General features: G+C 38.2%; 1 protein-coding gene across 1 annotated transcript; it reads left to right on the forward strand.

Annotated features, from left to right (window-relative positions):
• The first annotated feature begins 437 nt into the window (after positions 1-437).
• RAD50 (RAD50 homolog (S. cerevisiae)) lies at positions 438-20327 on the forward strand. Its single transcript, XM_010081051.1, has 25 exons — positions 438-669; positions 1079-1162; positions 1398-1549; positions 2159-2344; positions 2495-2699; positions 3198-3326; positions 4057-4222; positions 5050-5243; positions 5783-5989; positions 6731-6913; positions 7118-7275; positions 8142-8317; positions 8953-9190; positions 9739-9928; positions 10850-10976; positions 11221-11414; positions 11734-11844; positions 12409-12501; positions 12582-12695; positions 13069-13196; positions 14023-14247; positions 16963-17048; positions 17236-17378; positions 19639-19772; positions 20125-20327. Exons 1-25 carry the CDS (start codon positions 541-543, stop codon positions 20309-20311), a joined length of 3939 nt encoding a protein of 1312 aa, XP_010079353.1. The 5' UTR covers positions 438-540; the 3' UTR covers positions 20312-20327.
• The last annotated feature ends 2501 nt before the right edge of the window (positions 20328-22828 follow it).

Consider the following 22828-nt stretch of genomic DNA (forward strand, 5'->3'; position numbering starts at 1 on the left):
TGGGTGTCCCGTAGAAATTTGGATGCGGCCCTGGGAGAAGCAGAGGCGGCGGCGAAGCTCCCGGAGTGCTGGGTGCTGCAGTACAAGAGTGGATTTTGAAAGGGGAAAAAATAACGGTGCCTGTGTTGTGTTTGGGGCGTTGTAAAGGATGTGCGTGGGTTCTGTGGTGTGGAATGAAGCGTGTTTCTCATGCACTTCAAAGGTTGTTTCTGGCCATTGTTTTAGATTTGGTGATAAATAGTATGGCGGGTTTTTTTAAACTGGAGTTGAAAAAAGGTTCTCTTAAACTTGGAGTTGATTAACTTCTCAGCTTAAAACAAATGAGAGTTTTGCCTTTTTATGTTCTGTACCTTGAGCCGTAACTGAAGAGTTTAGCTGTGTTTTTAAAGATGTTCGTAATATATTGTGCTTGTAGAGATGTTCTGTCAGCTTTCGGTGATGTGCTGTGATTTTTGCCTTCAAGGTTTTTCACGATGCTTTATTTTACAGGATTGATAACGTTTACGCTTCTGACTTTGAAAGAGAAGAAGTTCTGCAGAAATGTCAAAGATTGAGAAAATGAGTATTCTCGGCGTGAGGAGTTTTGGGGTGGAGGATAAAGACAAACAAATCATAACTTTCTTTAATCCATTAACTATTTTGGTGGGACCAAATGGTGCAGGAAAAACGGTAAGACTTACTATAGGTTTGGTTTAGCACTGTAAATAGTTCTGAAAGGCCTCAAAATCTGAATAATGATCTCTAGAGAGAAGTATTAATAATATTGCAAAAGTCTTGCTGTTTACTGTGACTATTGTGTTGATTAGCATTATTAGAGATCTCTTTTCATGCCTGGATTTTGCAGAGCGCTGGTTGGTATTTTTCGTAGGAAATTGATCCAGATCCTGATTAAAACCAATTCGGCAAAGTACCATATTCTCATGATACTGAAAAAATAAAGTATTATTTCTTATTTTTCTTTCCTTGCATATTTAACTCGTTTGTAAGTATTTGGGCTGTTACTGTGGTTTTCCCTGTAGTCCATCTTGTTTACTCTTAAGTTGCCATTATAACTATATACTTATTTCTCTTTTCTTAGACTATCATTGAATGTCTTAAATATATATCCACTGGAGATTTTCCTCCTGGCACCAAAGGAAACTCATTTGTTCATGATCCAAAGGTAAAAGTCATAGTGACTAGATTTAAGGTGTGATTACTCTTAAGTCAAATACTTAAGTGCACTCAGGGTTGTGATGAAAACAGGGATGCTCAAGTTCTAGCCAGACATGAGCTGACTATAATTTCAGGAAAAACAGCTGGGGAGATTAGAACATTACCCACAGCTGGGAAGGCACGTCTTCATTTGGATGTTGAGAAGAATTTCCCTTATTCAGTTTTTTTTGTTCCTGCTAAAGGTTGCCAATGAAACAGATGTTAGAGCTCAGATTCGGTTACAGTTTCGAGATGTAAACGGGGAGCTCGTAGCTGTCCAGCGATCCATGGTCTGTACCCAGAAAGGCAAGAAAACAGAATTTAAAACGCTTGAAGGTGTCATTACTAGAACAAAGTAAGTTGGTGGGTTTCTTTTTTCCTTACTTTGGCATGGAGATGGGTTTGGGTTTTGTATATTTTTATGTATAAGACAAGAGAAAACTTCCTAACATATTCCTTGAAGTAGCTACCAGTGCTCTTAGATTAAAGCTGTGTGGTTTCATCACTTTATTAGTTGATTCAAAGAACTTTAAGAACTACTTACGTCTATTAACTTGCATATATTTGAAAATTGTATTAATAATGATACGGCTTGAAAGGAGCATTGTGTAGAGTTTGTAGGCTTTACTTCCTCTAGCACCATTTTCGGTTTCAGATTGTTGTTGACCCATGTTTAACTCCAATCTCCTCTATTTGAGAAATGTACTTGCTTAACTTCATTCAAGATCAGTTTTGCTCCCTCTGGTGGTTCTGCGTAGTTTTCAAATGTCTAATAGTCTTGACTGCAGATACTGACAGTGTTAAGTGCATGTGTTGAACCTGGTAATTATATGCTTAAAATTTTTTACTCATTAGGTTCTTGAATCAGTACGTTACAATGAGATTTACTGTTAAAAATGCAGTTTGCCTTTAAAAGAATTTGCTAGTAACTTCTTTGAGGATTGTCTTTATCTGTGCTATGTAGGCATGGCGAGAAGGTCAGCCTGAGTTCCAAGTGTGCAGAAATTGATCGAGAGATGATCAGCGCCCTTGGTGTTTCCAAATCGGTGATTAACAATGTCATTTTCTGCCACCAAGAAGAATCCAACTGGCCGTTAAGTGAAGGAAAGGCCCTGAAACAAAAATTTGATGAGATCTTTTCAGCAACAAGGTTTTTCTCTTTACCATAATTAAATAAAAACTAAGTAAGAAAATGTCTTCTCTAATAATGTAGGTGTTAATGAAAATGTCTAAGGCATTGTTTTGTACATCAGCATTGCTATATTGCCCATGGGATCTGAAATTTTTGCCTCTTTTAAAGGTATATTAAAGCACTCGAAACTCTCCGTCAGGTACGACTGAAACAAAGCTTGAAAGTAAAAGAGTGTCAGACAGAACTGAAATACCTAAAACAGAACAAAGAGAAAGCCCAGGAAATCCAGGATCATCTTAGGAATAGAGAGGCTCAGCTGGCTGCGTCTAAGGAGAATGTAAAATCAATTGAGAGTCAGCTTGATCCTCTAAAGGTAATTTGCATGACGATGACATTAATACTTTAATAGAAAACAATATATAAGTACTAAAGAACACAGAAAAAGGTCAAAGCTGAGTGAATTTCTTGATTAAAATTTTAACACTCTTATGTTCGGTCATCTAATCCTCTGCTCTGAAGCAGAATCCAGCATACCTCAACGAAACCGGGAGATGCTGGTCTAATGTGTAAACAGTCATGGGAGGTTTAAGAACATAGTTTGTGAAATTCTTGTAGTGGCATTGGGGTTTTGTTGCTTAATTTAAAATCTCTCTTTCTCAAATTTAGCTGGTACCTAAAACTATTATAAGCTGTACCTAAAACTATTATAAGCTGTAACTAAAACAAAAACTAAACTAAAACCCTTTAAAACCCTTTTTAAAAAAAAATACATTATAAAGCTGAAGGTTTTACACTTAATTGTATAGAACAATTGATTATGGGGTTCATAAGCTGACGACATATTTTACTTACAGCATTCTTTCCTTTGTAGAGTTCTCTGGCAGCAGTTGAACAGAATCTCATAAAAGTCATGAGGCTAGATAACGATGTCAAGGCCCTGGAGAGCAGGAGGCGGCAGATGGAGAAAGATAATCAAGATTTGCAACAGAAGATGGAAAAGGTAGCTTTATAAATTCCATGCTGCCTTTTGCTAGCCAGTGAACTGAGTATATATTTTATCACGCATCAGATGCTGGTGAAGAACACTTTCATCACCCACATAGCTCACTTGATATCATCAGATATTGTCAATATGGCTCACTAAAGCTGTATTCATTTGTGAGTAGAGTAGCGTGGGTTAAATTGCTTTTTGTCACTTTTCCCCCCACCATAGCCTAACTTGCCAGGAAAGCAAATCTGACAGAAGTTTTAATAGAAGTGATAATTACTGGTAACTGTGCCCTGCAGTGTGTAACTTGAAAATATCTACCCCTCACAATGTTGATGATAGCCAGCACTTGTTTTGACCAGTATGGAATGTCTCCTGACATAATATTGTCCATCTCCCTGGAAATTTTTTATTTCTTTATATTAAAATAAGAAATAATTGTCAGTGTTCTGTTGTGGTCGTGCTAAGGCATTTAAAACTATTTTGATAAGGGGAAAGAAATTCTTTAGTGGTAAAAATTTAAATTCGTTTGTTTTAATCAGCCTGAAAAAAATAGATTTTTCCAGTTTTGCTTGTAGCACATTTAATTTTGTCTTAGTATAGAAATTCTGTATGGGACGTGTTTATCTCTTATTTCTTGAGTTCTGTTGTAGTAAAAGCTGTACTTTTAAAAAACATCATTAATTGGCTTATAAATGTAGTTAATACAGAATAAAGTTAGCTTTTTGTGTTTGGTGTACAGGTTTTTCAAGGAACAGATGAACAACTCAGGGATAGATACCAGAACCACCAGAGGACAGTGAAGGAGAAGGAGAAGAGGTTATCAGACTGTAAGCGTGAATTGGATAGAGCCACCAAAGAATGCCAGAGATTTAACAGTGAGAAATCAGAACTACTTATTGAACGAGGTATTTTAGACTTTATCTATGACTTTGTATTTATTTTTTAATATAATTAAGATCTGAAATGGAAATACCGATCAGAATTTAAGGGATTTGAACTGGACAAAACCCTAAAATGTGTATCAGTTTGGGGTCAGCTACACAGTATGGTATGAGGCTCACAGGTCAACAGGTCTTAGTGTTCTTCTCCTGGAGTTTCTGATGTGCGCTTGATTTGAGGTATAATTACAACGTGTAGTACCTTTGTTCTGAAATGGATCATTCTTTATAAAAATATTCCAAATAGTGTATGGTGGTATAGAACAATGTCAGTCTAGCAGTTTACAACACAGTTGTTTTCACAATCTGAGCTTGTACTTTAGGTGATGAAAATATCTGCTAACCAGGTGTGACTGTAAAGTGTGTTTTAACCAAGGAAAAAGTGAAAGTTGAATGCTTGGCGTTCTCAGTGTCTCAGGTTGGGGCTGGGGACTAGTCAGAGAGTCTAGTGTATATATTTTTAATCAACTGTGGGAATTTCAGTAAAGCTGTGGTAGTTGAAACAGAATATATGCTTAAATAAAATATTGTTGGGCTGTGTTTGGATATATCGGAATAATACTTTTAGTGTTTTAAGAGGCTTTCTTTTAAATTCTTAATTTATTTAATTAATAAAAACTTAGTTACCTGTAATACAAATCTCTCAAGCTAAAGCTTGTTTTTTCTCTGGAGCTCCTAGAGTTGGTTAAAAATACTTCAGTTTCAAAGACTTAAAGAAGATAGTTGCAACTGACTTTGAATCTTTCTTCTGCCTCAGTTTTTGAGCGTTTACATCACGTTTTCTTTTTGTGAAGGTCGTCTTCAGCTGCAAGCAGACCGTCACCAGGAACACATTGCAACAAGGGATTCATTAATTCAGTCTTTGGCAGCACAGCTGGAGTTCAATGGTTTTGAGCGAGCCCCTTTCAATGAAAGGCACATTACCACTTTTCACAGTTTGTTGAAGGAGAGACAGGAAAGAGATGCAGAAGCTGCAAATCATTTGATGGTAAGAATTCTGTTGTTTTAATAGTCCAGCTAATATTGGTTATTAGCGTGTTATTGTTCTATATGTGTCTTCATGGTGCTGGGAGGAAGAGGAAGAATGTTGGGAGGGAACTGAAGCAATTTTTTTTGTTCTGGAATTCTTTATTATGGCTTACCCGAGTCCTTCCATGGAAATTAGTTTTGGAACTAAGAGTGGTCATAAAGTAATCTGAACTGCCAAAACTATTGAACAGGTGGTTCTTCGGATAGGTTTTTCTCAGCAGCCCACTCGTGCGGGTGGATCACTGACAAGCTGAAAAGCCTGAGGAAGTGTTACAGTGGGCAGCTGGTTTAAAAATAAGCAACTTTTTGTTGAAGTAATCTTCATTTTCCTGTTGAAACATTTCAGCAGAAAAAATTTTTGACAAGTTCCAGTTATCTCAGAATTTCAATGTCTTGTATTACAGTGGTCAGTATTTGCAAGCTAGTGTGAAGAAGTGTTTTTAAATGTTGTTTTCCTATGAGAAAAATAATGAGTATATTATTGCTGACTTCTTTCAGAGAGAATTTGCACGAAAAGAAACAACGAAACAAAAGCAGATAGATGAAATAAGAGACAAGAAAACTGGATTAGAAAGAACCATTGACCTGAAATCAGACATTCAAGAGAAAAAACAAGCTGAGCTGAAGAATGTAAAATATGAATTGCAACAGTTGGAGGGGTTTTCAGACAGAATTCTGGAGTTGGATCAGGAGATTGTCAAGACAGTAAGTTAGTGTAATTGAAAAATTTATAGACGTTTGAAGTAAAAACTTCTGGCTTTATCGTTAAAAAAACCAAAACAGAACAACACCTTGATGTTCACTCCATCTGCTGCATTTTTGCCTGTTTAATACCCACTCTATGCTTTGTCTGTTTACACGTTACACCCTTTGGGGCAGGGACTGTTCACTGCTTTGGTTTTGTACAGTGCACGCGTAGAATATACAGCTGCTGCTTGGTGAGTTACAGCCACAGCTGTGATATCATAAGATTAGTCAGTCTTCAATTGTTGGACTAGAAAAATATGACCTAAAGTGCTACTCTGCCTACATTTTTCTAGATAATTTGTCTGTAAGATGGGCTAGTTCGTTATAAGTGTTTTATCTTATTAAGTGTTATAAAGTTAGAAGCATTTTATATCCCAGTTGAACAGCTGGTTGTGTCTTTGTAGTCAAATACTGCATGTTTGTTAGTGGTGTATGAATTCAGTGCTTGACTGTGTTTCTTCTGAAATAAAACTGAATCTTAAAACACCTTCCCCCAACCCCTCCCTTCTTCCTGGGCTCAGCTTTACTCCTCATTTTCTCTACCTCTTCCCCCCTGAGCAGCACAGCGCGATGGGGAATAGGGGTTGTGGTCAGTCCATCACATGTTGTCTCTGCCACTCCTTCCTCCTCAGAGGGAGGACTCCTCATGCTCTTCCCCTGCCTCCAGGGTGGGGTCTGGAGCTTTTGTTTTTTGTTTAGGAACATGAGCTGGAGAAGGCTGAGAGGAACAGCAGTGTAGAAACACTCGAGCAGGAAGTACAAACTCTGCAAAATCAGAAAATAAACCTGGACAAAGCTCTTAGGAAGTTGGATCAAGAGATGGAACAGTTGAATCTACATACCATGACTATTACCCAAATGGAGATGCTGAAGAAAGACAAAGTAATTTTTCTATCATCATCTATTAAGAGAGAGACATGAAGTTAATACAGTCCCCTCAAGATCTGTGCGTTTTTCGGGTGTTTATCAACAATCGTATGTAAAGCTTCTATCTGACTTTGTAGGAGCCATTGGCTCCATGAGCAAATTAAATGACATAACTTGAAGATATGAAAAAAATTAATTTAAAATGCTTCATTTCCCCAGGCGGACAAGGAAGAGCAGATTAGAAAAGTAAAATCAAGACATTCTGATGAACTGACATCACTTTTGGGATACTTTCCGAATAAAAACCAACTTGAAGACTGGCTTCATGATAAAAATAGAAAGATTAACCAGGCAAGGGAAAATCTTGCAAACCTGAAGTAGGTAGTAATTTAATTGATTGTGTCTGTATAAGTATTTATGTAATTATGGATTTAAATGTTGGAAAGTTTAATGTGCTTAACATACTTGTTACGGTAATTCATTGTTGTTTATTTAGGTATCTGCAAAATCAAAGCAAGCATCCTGCAGAATTTATGTAATGTATAGCTGATATAGTTTGCACTGGTTAATAAAATCACAGCATTTGTAGTATTTCAAAGGCAGCACTAAAAACAGATAAAAAAAGATTGTTCTGGAACATCCTTAATTGTTTATAACTAATCCTTGCTGAATGAATGGCAGATGGAAATTACTAGCCTTCTGACTTTCTTATAAGTCACAGAGTGGTTAGTGACTATATAATGAGTTCATGTGTGGTTACCTGTTCCTGATTTCATTTGATTATATAAAATGATTTGTTAGAGTAGGTGACATCAGCACACTGTGCAATGGTACACATTAAACCTCCACAAAGCAAAAAACCCTAAGATTTTAAGCATAAGAATATTGCTTAATTCAAAAGTATGGAACATGGTAGAAGGATGCTAACGTTCTTTGCCTAAGAGCTTCAATAATATCTTGGGTAATCATTGCCATAGGAAAAAAGTCTTATGCTATAAAGTTTGGTATGGTTTTGTCATTAGAAATGAGTATCTCATCAGTAAGCATCTAGAAAACAAAAGGGAATTAAAATGAAACACTTTATGCTGGATGTAGATTAATAAATAGCTGATGCTATAGATTTCCTGAAAAATCATTAAAGAAGAACTGATGAACAGCTCTATAATATCCATTTCAGATTAACTTGGACAGTTTGAAATCTTCATTTTTTTGTAATAAATGAGTTTGTGCATTGATGTTTCAGCAAACGACTGGCATCAGTAGAATGTCATAAAACTTATGTCAGCAATGAGCTAAAAAAGAAAGAAGCACAGTTGTCCCTTCATGAAGCAAAACTTTTTGATGTTTGTGGAAGCCAAGATTTTGACAGTGATCTGATCAAACTTCAAGATGAGATTGAAAAAAGTTCAAAACAGCGAGGTAAATTTATCTGTGGCTCTACTTTTTTCCCTAAAGCTTGTTTTAAATGTAAGCTGCAGCTACTGAGACAGTCTGTTGCTTGTGCAGGACAAACAGTCGGCACAGAAACTGGCTTAAGGGAGATGATTACTGAATCTCGTTTCCTAACAAATTTTCCTTATCTTTACTACTGTTTCTGCTTTACACTTAAGCAGGTTCAGTTCTTTCAATTATTTCAGTTAATCTCTTACTTCTCAGAGCTAAGGAAATGTTTGAGTGCGTGGATCTGCCAGGTGTGAAGACAAGTACAGAGCCAGCCGTTGGGCATGGGTTTGGTCCCTAGGGCTTACTGCACTGAAAGAAAGTAATTTCTGATGAAACTACTCACTTGCACCATTAATTACAAAGGGAGGAGCATGGGACTCATAGAATAATTCAGGTTGACAAGGACTTCAGGAGTTGATTGAGAGCAACCTGCTGAAAGCAGGGACAACGTTGCATTCAAACCAGGTCACTTGGGGCAATTTCGATTTCCTGTCTTTGTGATTTTGTGGGTTATAGTTTTGTTTCATTTATGGTAAATAGGTATCTAGTTTAGATCTGTTTATACACTGTTTATGTTTTTACGTAAAGTCTTTTGTTTCTTTTTAAACCAGCTGTGCTTGCTGGAGCCACTGCAGTTTATTCACAGTTCATTACACAGCTGACAGAGGAGAACCAGTCATGCTGTCCCATTTGTCAAAGAGGTTTTGAAACAGAGGCTGAACTGCAAGATGTAATTAGTGATCTGCAGTCTAAGCTGCGTCTTGCTCCAGACAAACTGAAGTCAACTGAGTCTGACCTTAAAAGAAAAGAGAAAAAACGTGATGAAATGATGAGTCTTAAACCGCTTAGGTAAAGTACTTAGCGAACTGTATTGTTGCAGGCTGGTTTCTTTCGAAGGCTTGGTTTTTGATTACTAAGAATTATGTAGACCTTTTTTTTTTTCTTAGGGTATGAACAGCATTTAAAGTAAGAGTAGAGTACGCAGGTTTCCTGCCCGAAGGTGAGGAGGCTCTAGTCTCAAGAAATTTGCAGACCATTGTTGGGAGAGATATTGGACAACCTACGTTAGAGGGTAGACATTTCCTTCACAAGAGGGCACTCTTGCACACTGGATTTAGACCCTCTCATGAGCACTTGGTGTACTTAGCATCCTTCCTTATTTTTTTAACTTTTGTTTGCTTCTGTGTTTCATCTCACCTGTCTAAAATGAGGGATGGATTACCTTAGCTGGGGATATAACATAAGCTTAACTGAACATGGACGAAGTTAAGGGGATACTATTTGGCTGCATTTAGTCTTCCACTATTAAATCATATCACAGATTTTGTTATCTTGAATGTCTTGAATTTATGCTGCTGTTGACAAAAGAAATTTTACGGATTTGTATTTTATTTAAGGCGAACTGTAGTTGAACTCCAAGATAGGGATATACCAGACCTGAGGAACAAGATACAGAATGCGAACAAGGATTTAACAGGCCTGAAGAGTGAGATTGAAGAACAAGAGGCACTCTTGCAGACAGCTTTGTCTCAGGAGGAAGGTGCCAAGGCATGTCTACAGGATATAACACTAATGGAAAGGTACCAGGTATGTTTTGGCAATTTCTTTTAATATTTAAAAGGATACTCACTTGCTAGCATCTAAACATGGAGTTCTTCAATAATATGACAAGACTTTGAGGTCCTAAGATTTTTCAAGCAAAGTAAAAATACTTTAAAAGACAGCATAACATAGATGATGCTGGTACTAATAAAACTTAAACGTTTTATGTAGTGGTTTTTGCTTTTGAGTCAAGAGTCCCTTGAGTTCTGATTCAGTTCTTGACTATGGTAACTGGGAAAAGAGGTGTAATCCAGAACTTGAGCACAAACACAAGTACACCAAAGTGTTTTTCAGTCCTCATAGTCGTTATAGTTCAGTGTATTCTCAGCATCTGCTCTGTGTACTTTCTGAAATCTTGTCACGTGTTTCCTTGTTCTGTGCCATCTGAATATCTGACAAAGGGGAATGGCTATCCTCCACTTTTTATTATTCTGATGTAAGAGACTCTTCTGAACAGTCTTCATGCCTTTATTACCAACACAAAATCTTTTTTTGACTGAGAACCAAAAGAGGGACAATTACATAGAGAATCTGGGGCCAGGCAAAGGATTGAGAGCATTTTGCGGGTGGGAGGTGGCAGCAGCTCCTGAGGCACCAACAGTTCTGTTGTTGCAGAGACAGGTAGCATGTGTAACTGTTCTGAGGTGGTCTGGGGATGTCAACAGCCCGTCCATCTGTATTGACTGGTTTCCTCGCACAATTGGGAATGCCAATTTCTAGCAGCCTGTGGGCTGACATAATTGTACTGTTAATGATGTGACATTGCTCCAGCAGAGGAGATGAATTTGAAGGTCTCAAGTTATGCGCGCCTCAAGCCCCAAGCTTGTTCTTTTGTGCCGAAGATAAAAAATACATTGTCAAACACTAATTTAATCATAATAATAGTAATTTTCCTCATACTTTCAGACTGATATTAGGGATGTTGAACGAAAAATTGCTCAGCAGGAGGCTAAGCTGGTAGGGGTCAATTTAAGTAGAACTGTTCTACAAGTAAGTCAAGAAAAACAAGAGAAGAAACACTTGTGGGATACAGGTAGGTCATACAAAAGTGGTATTTCATTTTTATGTTGAAAATAATGTTCTAAACTTGCTGCCATTAAAAAATTAAACTTTAGTTTACTTATTTTACATTCTGACAAGTGTATTCTGATAGTTTATTGTTTTGGTTTTTGGAGTCATAAACTAGTTTAATTTAGAGTTAAATTTCGGTAAGGAAGACAATAAACATTTTTACTACCAGAGTGTCTGTTTCACTCTGTATTTTTTTTCACCTACAGTTACTGGTAAAATTGAGTTAAATCAAAAACTCAAGCAAGACCAGCAAAATCAGATTCAGCAGCTAAAGAGTACAGTTAATGAGCTTAAAGCAGAGAAACTTCAGATTTCCAGCAGCATGCAGCGTCGTCGACAACTGGAGGAACAAACAGTGGAATTAACCACTGAAGTTCGGTCCTTATGCAGAGAGATCGAGGTAGGAAATACTCTTAATTATTTAACCCTTTTTGTTTTGTTGTCCTGGGAAAGTAAATAATCTTATGTTTAACATTGCCTGTAGTCCTAGCAAATAAGGTGCATTTTAAAATGTTTGTTCTGAGCTGCTATTGCATATCCTTGGGAATTTCCAGAACTTTATTAATACATATCTTCACATCTTTTTTTTTTTTAACACACCCTCTCTCCAAAAAAAAAAAAAAAAGAGAAGTAACCACATGACTCTTTTTATCACTTAAAAATTGCTGATCTTTAACAGAATGAGAAAATAAAAAGAACTTTCTCCAACTACTTTTTAGGAAGCAAAAGAACAGGTATTTCCCTTGGATGCAACTCTAGAAAAACTGCAGCAGGAGAAGGAGGATCTAATGAATCAAAGGACTGCAAGTAATAAAGAAGCACAAGACAAGGTTTGTTTGCTTTTGACGTAGCTGGGAGATAGAATGATGTATTGTTTTCTAGGCATGGATGGAAGCCATGGTAGTGAGTTTGCTTTTAGGAAACAGCAGTGACTTTAGCAAATGCTTTAGAGATTGGTGGAGCTTTTAGGGAAGAAAATTAATATAGCCGAGTCAGGAGATGAACTTAATTGTATTTAACCTTTGACAGTCTTGTCAAAAGGCTTCTAGGGACGTTTGGCAATATTTAATGACCAATGGTATTAAAAAGCTCTTCCTGATAGATCTAAGAGGAATAGCAAGGATGACTGTAACCTGTCCTTGCCTGTAGAGAAACTTGTTTTCCTCAAGTGAAGTGGCCCTCTTGTGTAAGCACAAATGAGTGATCTGTTTTGGGACACGTGTTCATGGTAGTAAGGAACATCTGGATTTCAAAAGCTGAAGGCTTTATTAGTAAATAATAAATGGGGTTTTTTGTACTTTGACAGTAGTGTTATCCAGTATCTAATATTTGATGCAGAGTGTATCAGTTCTTGGACAGAAGAAAGCATTTCATTTGAAATCTTTTCCCTGCAGATGAATGGCATAAAAGAGAAAGTTAAAGATATAAACAAGTACATGAAAGAAATTGAAAATTATATTCAACAAGGAAAAGAAGAGTATAAAAAGGTAACCTAAAAAGCAGTCAATAAATAGTTGACATTAAAAGCACTTTTGCATTTAAATCATATACTGTTGTATTTCTTTAGCAAAAGGAGTCTGAACTTGATGAAGTAAATTCTCAGCTAGCTGCCTGCGAGAAACAGAAGGAAAAGATAAGTAAAGAGATGGAAATGATTCGACAAGATATTGACACTCAGAAGGTAGATTTATTGTTTTTACAGTAAAGTGTATTTCGCATTGCTGAAATAATTTCTGGTTTTGGTTTAAATCTGCTGGTCCAAGTGGTGCAGAGTTTGTTTTATAACAACAATCAGTTGTTGTAACAGTCACACACAGGATCATTCCTATGTTCACCTGTGACAATAAATACTGTATTATTTCAGATTGAAATATGAAATAACACTGCTGATTTCCATTATACCCTATTTCTAGCACAGGATAAGTTCTCACTGTGCTGACTTTCATTGTTATCAGTTATTTTATCCTCGTAGCATGTTGTGCAGAACTCACACTTTGTAATTGAGAATCAATATATTGAAACCTTATACAACTTCTTGCTTTCTGTGGAGATAGATACAGGAAAGGTGGCTAGAGGATAATCTTACTTTGAGGAAACGGAATGAAGAGCTAAAAGAAGTTGAAAATGAGATAAAACAACTTGTGAAGGAGATGGGAGAAATGAAAGTCCCACAAATGAAAAAGTAAGCATCTTCAAAACAGAACAGCGTGTTTTGCACAAGAATTCACTGAATAGCTGAATGTACTATTCACTGTGTTTTAGTGTGTTTCCTGGCCCACCTCTCTCCCCATTCATGTAGACAGCTTCCTCCTTCAAACTGGTGTTTCCATAATATCCCCATGGCAACAACATAAATTACTCTGAAGTGATACAGCGCTTCTAGCTGGAAGTACGTATATGTGCATGTGTGCCCATATCTGTTCCAGTCTAATCCATTTTTAGTGACTTCTGCTGGGAATAGACATTGAAAAAATAATTCATATCTCTGGATAAGAATATTTAGTTTTAATTTTCAGTCTGTTCACTTAGATCTCAGCAACAAATTATATATTTATTTCAGTAGTTTAATATCAGTTGCTTAGGTAATAAACACCTTTGAAAAGGAATTAGTCTTATGCTTTTTCTTATGTGTGAACTATTTACTTAGCTTTCTAGAGGCTACCAAATTAATTAATCTCATTTTGCTTGGTATCCTAATTTAATTCCACCTATGAAATGAAATATTTTGTATGTCTCTGCATATAGTACTGTGGTGTTTGAACTTCATAACTTGCTTCTCCCACTCAGCATAGTGATTTGAATATGTTCTTAACAAATTTTAAAGTGTCTTTATTTCAATAATGTCTTAATTTAGGTGACATTAGGAGTATTATAATTTTAACTGTTACAGACTTTGTAGATACAATATAATGAGCTACTGTCTAACATAAAATTAGAACTGTGATTTAAAAATTGTGAAACACTAAATGCAAAAGACTTGTATTTGTGTATCAATTATGGTTTCACAGTGAACAAAAACATTTAGAGGAGAAAATAGACTCTCTGAAAAGAAACCATCATGTTGCGCTTGGCCGACAACGTGGATTTGAGGAAGAGATTGTTCGGTTTAAAAAGGAACTTCGAGAGTCACAATTCAAAGACGCAGAGGAAAAATACAGGGAGATGATGATTGTTATGAGAACAACAGAGCTAGTGAACAAAGATCTGGACCTTTATTACAAGGCTCTTGATAAGTGAGTATTGTCACAGGAGGGTCATTCTTAAATCCTTTCATATTTATTGCTATTGATAACCTTGATGCAAAAGCAGCTTTCAGTTTGAGATTTCCAGGGGTAACTTAGACATAAGAAATTGATATAATTCTTTGAGATATAGAATAACTTCTCTTTATAAAATCTGACATTTAAATATTAAGATAACGATTCAAGTCAAGAGAGATAATAGTGAGTGAACTCAACACATCACCCATCTGTGCCTTCTGTGCTGAACTCTTGGCCTGAAATAATCGTTTCCTGTGTGCCTGCGGTGGTTAGAGAATGGCCAGACAATAAACACCTTCAACTTCATTTTTCGTATGAAAAGGTGTGAATGAGCCAGTGGAGCCGCAGGCTGTTCCTCTCTCCCTATTCCTTTGTATGTTTTTCCCCACATGAAGGTGTTTTTAGGAAGATTTTCTAAGTATGTCTCCCAAAATTGCTAATGGTGTTCCTTTCTTCCTGTAATTTAGGGTTGGTGGAGGTTTTTTGAGGGAAGTACAGGATACGCAATGGATAATTGGGAGAATGTGTTTCTTAAAAGTCTGTCTCACATGTTATCTCAAAATGCATGAACTCCAGAGTATGAGTTTAGGAAAGGTGAAATCTGTGTTTAAATCCTTCACTATTAACTTGAATCTTTCTTGCGTAGTCTCTCATACTACTTTCATTTCTATAGCACGTATATTTTAGCATCTTTTGGTCATATCTTAACATGAATAAGATGTGCCAGGTAGTTTCCTTGTTCCACCTGATCTTCTCAGGTAAACAGTTGTGTTTTCACTGAAGAACATTACAATACAGAGGTGGTTTTTTCCCCTTTTCCATTGTAGGTGGGTTTGTGCTTATAGTAGAGAAGGCAAGATCAAAAGAAACGTCTTGCATTTGATGGAAAGTGTAGTAAACTTTGTGATTGTTTCTACTTCCTCTGGAAGTTTGTTTTCCAGTTCTTGCCTGGCCAGAAATAACATCTCAAAATTTGTAAATATATACAAAATAAAACATGTGGCTTCCTAAAAACCCCTGTATGTTCAGTTATAATGATGGAATTGCAGTGAGCTTTGCACCTTGATGGACAGTGAGGAAGGATCTTGGAATCTGTGGATACATTTCAGGAAATACAGAACTGGTGCTCAGTGACAGAAAGATAAATTTAATATTAGGAGAGGAAAAAAAAAAAGAGAAACATTTTGACCACTGTATGAATTCCCAATACACCCATGCCTTATATAGTAGAGGGTGTTGGTCTCCTGTATTAAAAAGGAACTAGTAGGGCTGGAAAAAGGAGCAGAGAAGAGCAATAATATGGTTGAGGGTACAGTGTAACGGCCAAGAAGAGAAACTAAATAGATGAGAACTTTCCAGAGTGGTCTAGAGGAACCCTGTTTTAAGCAGTTTTTGTGATAAAATAAATATGATTAATATTAGAATGTAAGCTAATCCAAAATTTATGGTGTGAGATTTAAATTGTCCGGAGCGTGTATAATTCTTCCATTTCAGCATTAAATGGAAATGCACTCCAAGAATTTCCCTTTTAGAATTCAGAGTCTTTTTGTATGGTATCAAATAGTCTATTGTTTCTATTTAAGGCAAAACAGGAAATCAGTCTTGTAGTTTCAAGAAAAAATAGATAAGCATCACTTATTGGTAATCATCCGAAAAATCAGTGAGACGAAATGTTAACTCTAATGGCCAGAGATTGAAAGCTCTGTCTGTAGCTGGGAAAACCGACATTTTGGGTGTTCTGTGCTATCAGTTGATCTTTATTGACTTAATATTTAGAGGTTTATGATAAATGCTGATGAGGAATGCATTCTTGGGTTTAATTGAGTAGTTGAAAATACTTTCTTCAGACTTCACAAATCCTGTTAGAGTCGATATTTTAGTATTCCCCAGAATAGGTGGAAATAATTCCTGTAAGAGTGGAGGTAGGAGAAGTGTAGGTAAACCAAGTCCATTTCAGAAGTTTGTTTTATTTCCACCATACTTTTTTGAAAGCAGACACTGGCAAGATTTGAGCAAGCATTTTTTTCATTACAGAACACTTTTTATTTAAAAAGCCAAGTTAGAAATGTAGCATCCTGTCCTTTCTTGGATGCTTTCATAAGGAATCGTCTGTTATGGAACTGAAGTAATGGTGTTGTATTAACAAGAGAAATTAACTTGAAAGTTATTAATGGCATCCCGTGTTCCTCTTGCTGCTGAAGAGAAAGGTAGCTCTAGTCATAATGTCTGTTTTGGATAATTTTATTCTCTCTGCTCTGAGGAAACTTCACAGGCTCTCCTTTCCTACTGAAGCCCAGGTATTTGCGTTGTTGGGGACTGTGCCAGTGAGCAACACTACTGTTGTTTTGGAAAACTTAACGTCAGATCCGTCTTCTTAGTGTCAGTCTGAAAATATACCTCACACATAAATTACGAATCTCTTAAAACGTCAGGTAAAGTTTGTCGCTCGTGAGTGACTCTCCTACATCTTCAGACTGAGCTGTTGGTGAGTGTAGAATTAGTTACACAATGGAGTGTGTTTAGTCTTTAGATGCCTTTGTTTTCAAAGTGAAATAATATTTATTAGATTTTTGGTAAAAGTATATGGGGAATGGAAAGGGAACTGCTGCCTTCCTTAAAGCTCTTGTAGTCCATTGCAGTCCCTGGTTGCAGCTATAACAATTTACGTTTTTTTGTGTTCTTCTTTAGAGCAATAATGACATTTCATAGCATGAAGATGGAAGAAATCAACAAAATAATTCGTGATCTTTGGCGGAGCACCTACAGAGGACAAGGTATGTAGGTTCTTTTATTATTTTTGCCCATATGTATGTACTTGATAGTGAGTGCAGCATATGGAAAAGTGTTCAGAATCTTGAAAATCCAGGATCTGAGGATCCTGATAATCAACTCCTGTTAATCCTGTGATATTTTTTAAAGATTTTTTTGATAATGTAAAAACTGTCTACTTCCCATTTTCAGATATTGAATATATAGAAATCCGTTCTGATGCAGATGAGAATGTCTCAGCCTCTGATAAAAGAAGAAGTTACAATTATAGAGTAGTAATGATAAAGGGAGATACAGCACTGGATATGCGAGGAAGATGTAGTGCTGGGCAAAAGGTAATGGCATTTCATTTTTAGCACGTAGTAAAGAGGATTCTGAAAACTGACTCAGGTGAATGCAAGAGAGCAACGTGTTCTGGAGTGACCCTGAAGAACAGGTGGCTCCACCTCTAACTTACAATTTGTACAACTTTCCTTCACTGTACCTGGATTTTGCTGACTTTATGCAATCTATGATTTTGGACATCTGAACCCTATTTTGGGGTGCCAAAACCCATTGGCTCAGCTGGGGACTGGTCTGTGCCCCTGCAGGAGTGAAGCGTTCAACTTCCTTCTCTCATCAAGTTCAAATCCTCCCAGTCCCTTGCTAGTTACCACTAAGGTTCCCATAGCTTTGGATCTATTGACTTGCTCCCATATTTGGTCCTCCCTGAGCGCTGACCCATGGTGGTCTTTTCACAACTGTGTCTACCTCTCAGTGTGATACAGCCTGTTTTTCTCCAAGTTACGCTACTCTCCCCTACTGCTCAATATAACCTTTCAGTTTGTGTTGCCAAATATCATACCATGCTGTACTTTCAGGCATTGCATTTCATTGTCCTGTGTCAGCTGCCGGCTCTGCAGTCTGACCATTCAGCTGTGTGGGTACTTTAATCACACACACAGACTGATATCACCCCTGACCTGACAGTACTGTGATCAGAGGTTCATCACAGTTAACGGCTTTCACATGTTGAGAGTTGCTGTTTCCACCTGTCCATTATGGTCTGACAGAGCATTTGAAATATTCCTGTGCAAGAGAAAAGAACCAGCCTTGTTCATCTGCCTGCAAAATCACCATCTGTTCTGATCGTTTTGGTGGTGTTTTTAAAGAGCTGCAGTATGGAAAGGAACCACAATAGTTGTAGCCATTTGCCACTTGGCGTGTATATTGGTTGTGCCGCTTAGACAACCAAAGCTCCCTCCAGTATTATAGCAGGAAACTCTGCTTCTTCCTTAGATGAACCATTTCTGCCATAACAAGCGATCTTCCTAAATGCAGAGATAGCAGAAAGGGCCAAAATGCAGCCAGGGCTGCTTGTACTTTCCTACCGGAACACTTTCTGCCCGTCCTTTGTGCCTGCTGTCAACAAGACCTGGAGAGCTCCCCCTGACACCCAAGGCTCTCTGTGCAAGGTGCCAGGGACAACCTACACCGAAGACACTGCGGTTGTGTGAGGGAGATCCTTACTCCTTCCTCTTCTGCAGCAGGAGCTGGAACTTTCTGGCTTCCTTTCCCCTGCAGGGGCTATGATTTAGATCTCTCATGTTGAGGAAGAATTGCCATTATCTTAAATAACAAACTGCCTACTTCCTTACCTCCAGAGCAGCAATTCCCACCGTGTTGCTCACTCCAGCAGAGTTTCATTGGCAGCCAGGCATTTTCCGTGACTAGATCCGTGACTAGATGGTACGTACAGTAGTAGAAAATGAAATCAAGGAGTGGAACAAAATGATACACAATATTTTTAAGTGCATACAGCAATAACATCATGGAAGGATATCTCATGAGAAGGTGAATACTGTATTGTTGCTTGAATATGAAAAATGCTGACAAATTAATTCCCACCTGAGTGTAGATGTGTACTTGGTTTTGAAAATTCCATACAAATTTTGGGGGAAATCCAAATCTTCTTATAAAACAGCAGTATATGCAAAAAATGTGTCCTCTCCTCAAGTAGTCTGGGATGTTACGTTAGAGTCCTATGTAAATGAGAGTGAAACTTGTTCACAGTTTCTTAGCTTTTATTCTGAGAATTCTTTGATCGTGAACTGTGATGCCAGCAGTCGTGATAATTGGAAAATATTTTTGGCAACACAGTTTCCATCGAGTGTTCTGTCATTTTCACTAGTTCAGGGGATCTAATAATAATATTATTAGGCATGCTAGTACAAAACTAACACGTCAGGTGGTAAATCCTGCTGTCCTCAGTTTTAGTAAGCAGTCAGGAGTTCAGTAAGTCAGACTCAGTGATACACGTACAGATTTCCACCATCCCTGCTGCAGCAGGGTGGGGTTGAACAGCGTGTAGGGCTAATGCAGGTGACAATGTCGTAGGATCTTTACCTTGGATTGGAATCCTTATTTCCAATATCATCTGAATTTTCTGTGTTTGACTTCAGTATTTTGCAGAATGGATCTTTCAATTCAAACTTGAAGCTTTAGTGTACTTTTTCAGTAACTAATTAGTTATTGTCATTTTGAGAACTATCAGCATGTTGTTATGTCAACTTCAGAGAGTGAAATTTGGATGTTGTTTGGTTTTTTTTCCCTTAGGTGCTCGCTTCTCTTATTATTCGTCTTGCTCTAGCAGAAACATTCTGTCTCAACTGTGGCATATTGGCACTAGATGAGCCTACCACCAATCTTGATCGAGAAAACATAGAGTCTCTCGCACATGCACTGGTCGAGTAAGTGATCTCTTCTTGTGAAGCTTAAGCATGGGCATTTTTCAAATGCTTATAGTAGTTGGCAGAAGTTAATTATATCATAAGCTGGCATATCTTTATTGACATCTGCAAATATATATGCAAAACAGTAGTTTTAGATTTCCTCTCCTTTATCTGGAAAGGGAAAAATATTTCTTAAATAATCTTGGGGGGGTTTATGCGCGTAAATAGAGTTGCTTTTCAGCATTAGATTGCTTGACAGTTCATGTCATCCGTTATCAATGGTTAAATAGTTTTGTGCTATGTATTTACAAGTTCTCTAAAACTAGAATATGAGTTAGGTAAATGTACACTAAATAATATCTCTTTGTAGGATAATAAAAAGCCGCTCACAACAGCGTAACTTTCAGCTTCTGGTGATAACTCACGATGAAGATTTTGTTGAACTTCTGGGCCGGTCTGAATACGTGGAAATGTTCTACAGGATAAAGAAGAACATTGACCAGTGCTCCGAGATCATGAAATGCAGTGTCAGCTCCCTAGGCTCCTACGTTCATTAGAATTCCAAATAATTATGTATTAGAGACTGACTTAGCTGCCTGACCTGGTAGAGCTCAAATGGAGGCATCTTGAAAATACAGTGTCTTCATATCATATCCTACTGAAGATCTGTAACAATTTTAGCTAGAGTCTGAAACTCTTAAACTTTTAAAGTTCATCTCTTTATATTCCTGTGCCTGGGTTTAAGAATCACCGTGATTTGGAAGAATTTGAATCAGTACAATGCAGTCAACTTTTAGATGTATTTTACGCTTTAAAAGTGAAAATAAAGTTGTGATGTTCTTTGTGTGTGTCCTGGGGGGTAGATCCAGATGCAGCTTCTTTGGGCCAGCTGCAGCTCTGGCGATAGAATTGGGCTCGCTCTCCATCGCTGCACTGGGGCAGGTTCAGGGTTGATTTGTATCTCTAGGCAAAGCATGTTCATAGCTACCCACCTACTCTACTCAAAATTGAGAAGGTTCAAAGAGAACTTTTGCCACTTTCTCTACAAATGTTACTGGGGCTGTTCAAGGACAGAATGGTGACAGAGTATAACAGCTTTCTTTAGAATAAAGGAAAGGGCCATCACCAACTAGATGAATGAGTGAATGGATGGCAGAAGCGTATTTTAACCGTATTCTCTTTGCTTAGTGACACTTACCTCTCGGCTGCTTTCAGGTGATGACATTTATGACAGTTACGTCTTATTTTGATTCTCCATGTGATCTACAATCGTGTTCTGTGAAAATGATACAAAAATGCCCTAGAGAGTTAATCTGCGTGGATGCTGAGCTTCACCTGCACCACTTGGAGTTCTTCCTGAAGCCCTTGTCCTTGGCACAGCAACACCCCATGCCCCTACGCAACACAGAGCGCAGGGAACCTGCTGCTCAGCTAGAATGGCAACGGAACGGCAACAGTGATGGCACGCTTCAAAATGCAATGGACCTGCTCCTCACAAGTCCCGAGATTTTGGCCAAGGGTTCCTCAGCAGTATGGCTCGCCACCTCTGAAGCCATGCGAGTGCTGGGGGATGCAATTTCTGGGTCTCTGTTTCTTCGTAACCAAGTAAGGGGGCACCTCTTCTACCTTGAACTCTGCATACAGGCTGCAAGTCCACAGCAAAGGTGGACATACGACTCTGAATCCTTGCAGACAGCAGTGATCAGCTGAACCTCCTTTGAACACAGTGTGTGATCAAAGCTCAGTTCTAGAGGAAAAATCTCCAAACCACCATGAAAATAATTTAATCTCAGTACCATCACGACATTTGTCTTTGGCAAATACAGGAATCAGCCTGAGAGCATTGTGTGTTCCCTTCCTCACGCTTCAGGGATGAAAAATGGTTTCCAAAAACCAGCAAGGATGGGGTAGGGGTGTGGGCAGGGCCAGCAGGCGTGGGCAGGCCCTGGGGCTGGTTAAGCACCACGGACAGAGGCAGCCCCAGGCCCTGGCCATGTGCTGTGGCTCCCCCCTGCCTCCGCCGAGCCCCCCTGCCCCGTTAAATCCTAACACCGCCAACTGAGGGGTCTGGACATCAGCACCCAAAAAGACAAAACCCAACAGCACCCCCGGTCTGATTTTTCATCACAGTAGCTGATTTTCTTCAGCCTTCCACGTGGCCGGAGATTTGAGGGGCCATGTCGGTCGGTGTCTTAAAGGGTAATGCCAGGAAGTGAGCCCTTGAACCAAGGATCATTTCCACTTTATTTTCTGAAACTGCAAGTCACTAGAGTCAGGGTGGCCCCAGTCATCGGGAAACCACTCGAAGATAAGCGAATGAATGGGACTTCCTAGCAATTACGCTCTTTCACCAATCCCCTGAAAAAGCAATTAACATCAAACTTGCGCTGGGGAGAGGGGGAGAAGGCAAAGGAAAATGCTGCTAACATGCATGACGTTTGCAGTTTTAAATAAGAAGCTTCACTGTCTCTAGTACTACTTCCTGAAGGGGAATTTTCTTGAAGATATAATCAACAGAAAAAAAAGTCTTTGAATTTTCAAATTTTCCTGTACTACCTGTTTAGTTTAGCATGACACATACATCCCAGCTCATGAAGAATTACATTATCTTCAGAAGTAACTTCCCAACCTTTGTGAATTCTGCGGGGTTTTTTTTCCCCCAAGTTAAAGCCATAGTTTGCAATTCCCCTGTGAAGTACTTTGAGCACATTTTTGCCTGAATCAGCCATTCTCTGTTCCCCAGCTGCAAAGGTTGTCCTCACGCACACATTTTGAGGATTAAACTTTTTTGACAGAACTTGGAAAAAATACAGAAAATGTAGTGGGAGACTAATCTATGTCAAGTGTCAGTATTAAAATTAGAAAAATAATCCATGTATGATTTTTTTTTCATGCCTTTCATTTGAATAACCCCTGGGCTCCTCTGTAGCCAACGGAGAGACTCCACCAGCCCCATGGGTTTGGTATGAACACGGAAATAAAAAACAAATGCTCATGGGAGTCAAGCGGAGGAGAAACTTAAACACTTAATGATCTTCTGCAGCTCATGGGCACCTCAGGGAGAGCAACGGGCC

Source organism: Pterocles gutturalis, unplaced genomic scaffold (assembly GCF_000699245.1).
Source record: "Pterocles gutturalis isolate BGI_N339 unplaced genomic scaffold, ASM69924v1 scaffold4704, whole genome shotgun sequence".
Classification (NCBI taxonomy): domain Eukaryota; kingdom Metazoa; phylum Chordata; class Aves; order Pterocliformes; family Pteroclidae; genus Pterocles; species Pterocles gutturalis.

Bases quoted from the DNA above. Each gene is read 5' to 3' on its own strand.
- RAD50 (XM_010081051.1), top strand. From the start codon at position 541: ATGTCAAAGATTGAGAAAATGAGTATTCTCGGCGTGAGGAGTTTTGGG. The intron at 5,990-6,730 runs GTAAGTTAGTGT...TTTTTTGTTTAG, and splicing joins ATCAGGAGATTGTCAAGACA to GAACATGAGCTGGAGAAGGC. The intron at 11,845-12,408 runs GTTTGTTTGCTT...TTTTCCCTGCAG, and splicing joins ATAAAGAAGCACAAGACAAG to ATGAATGGCATAAAAGAGAA.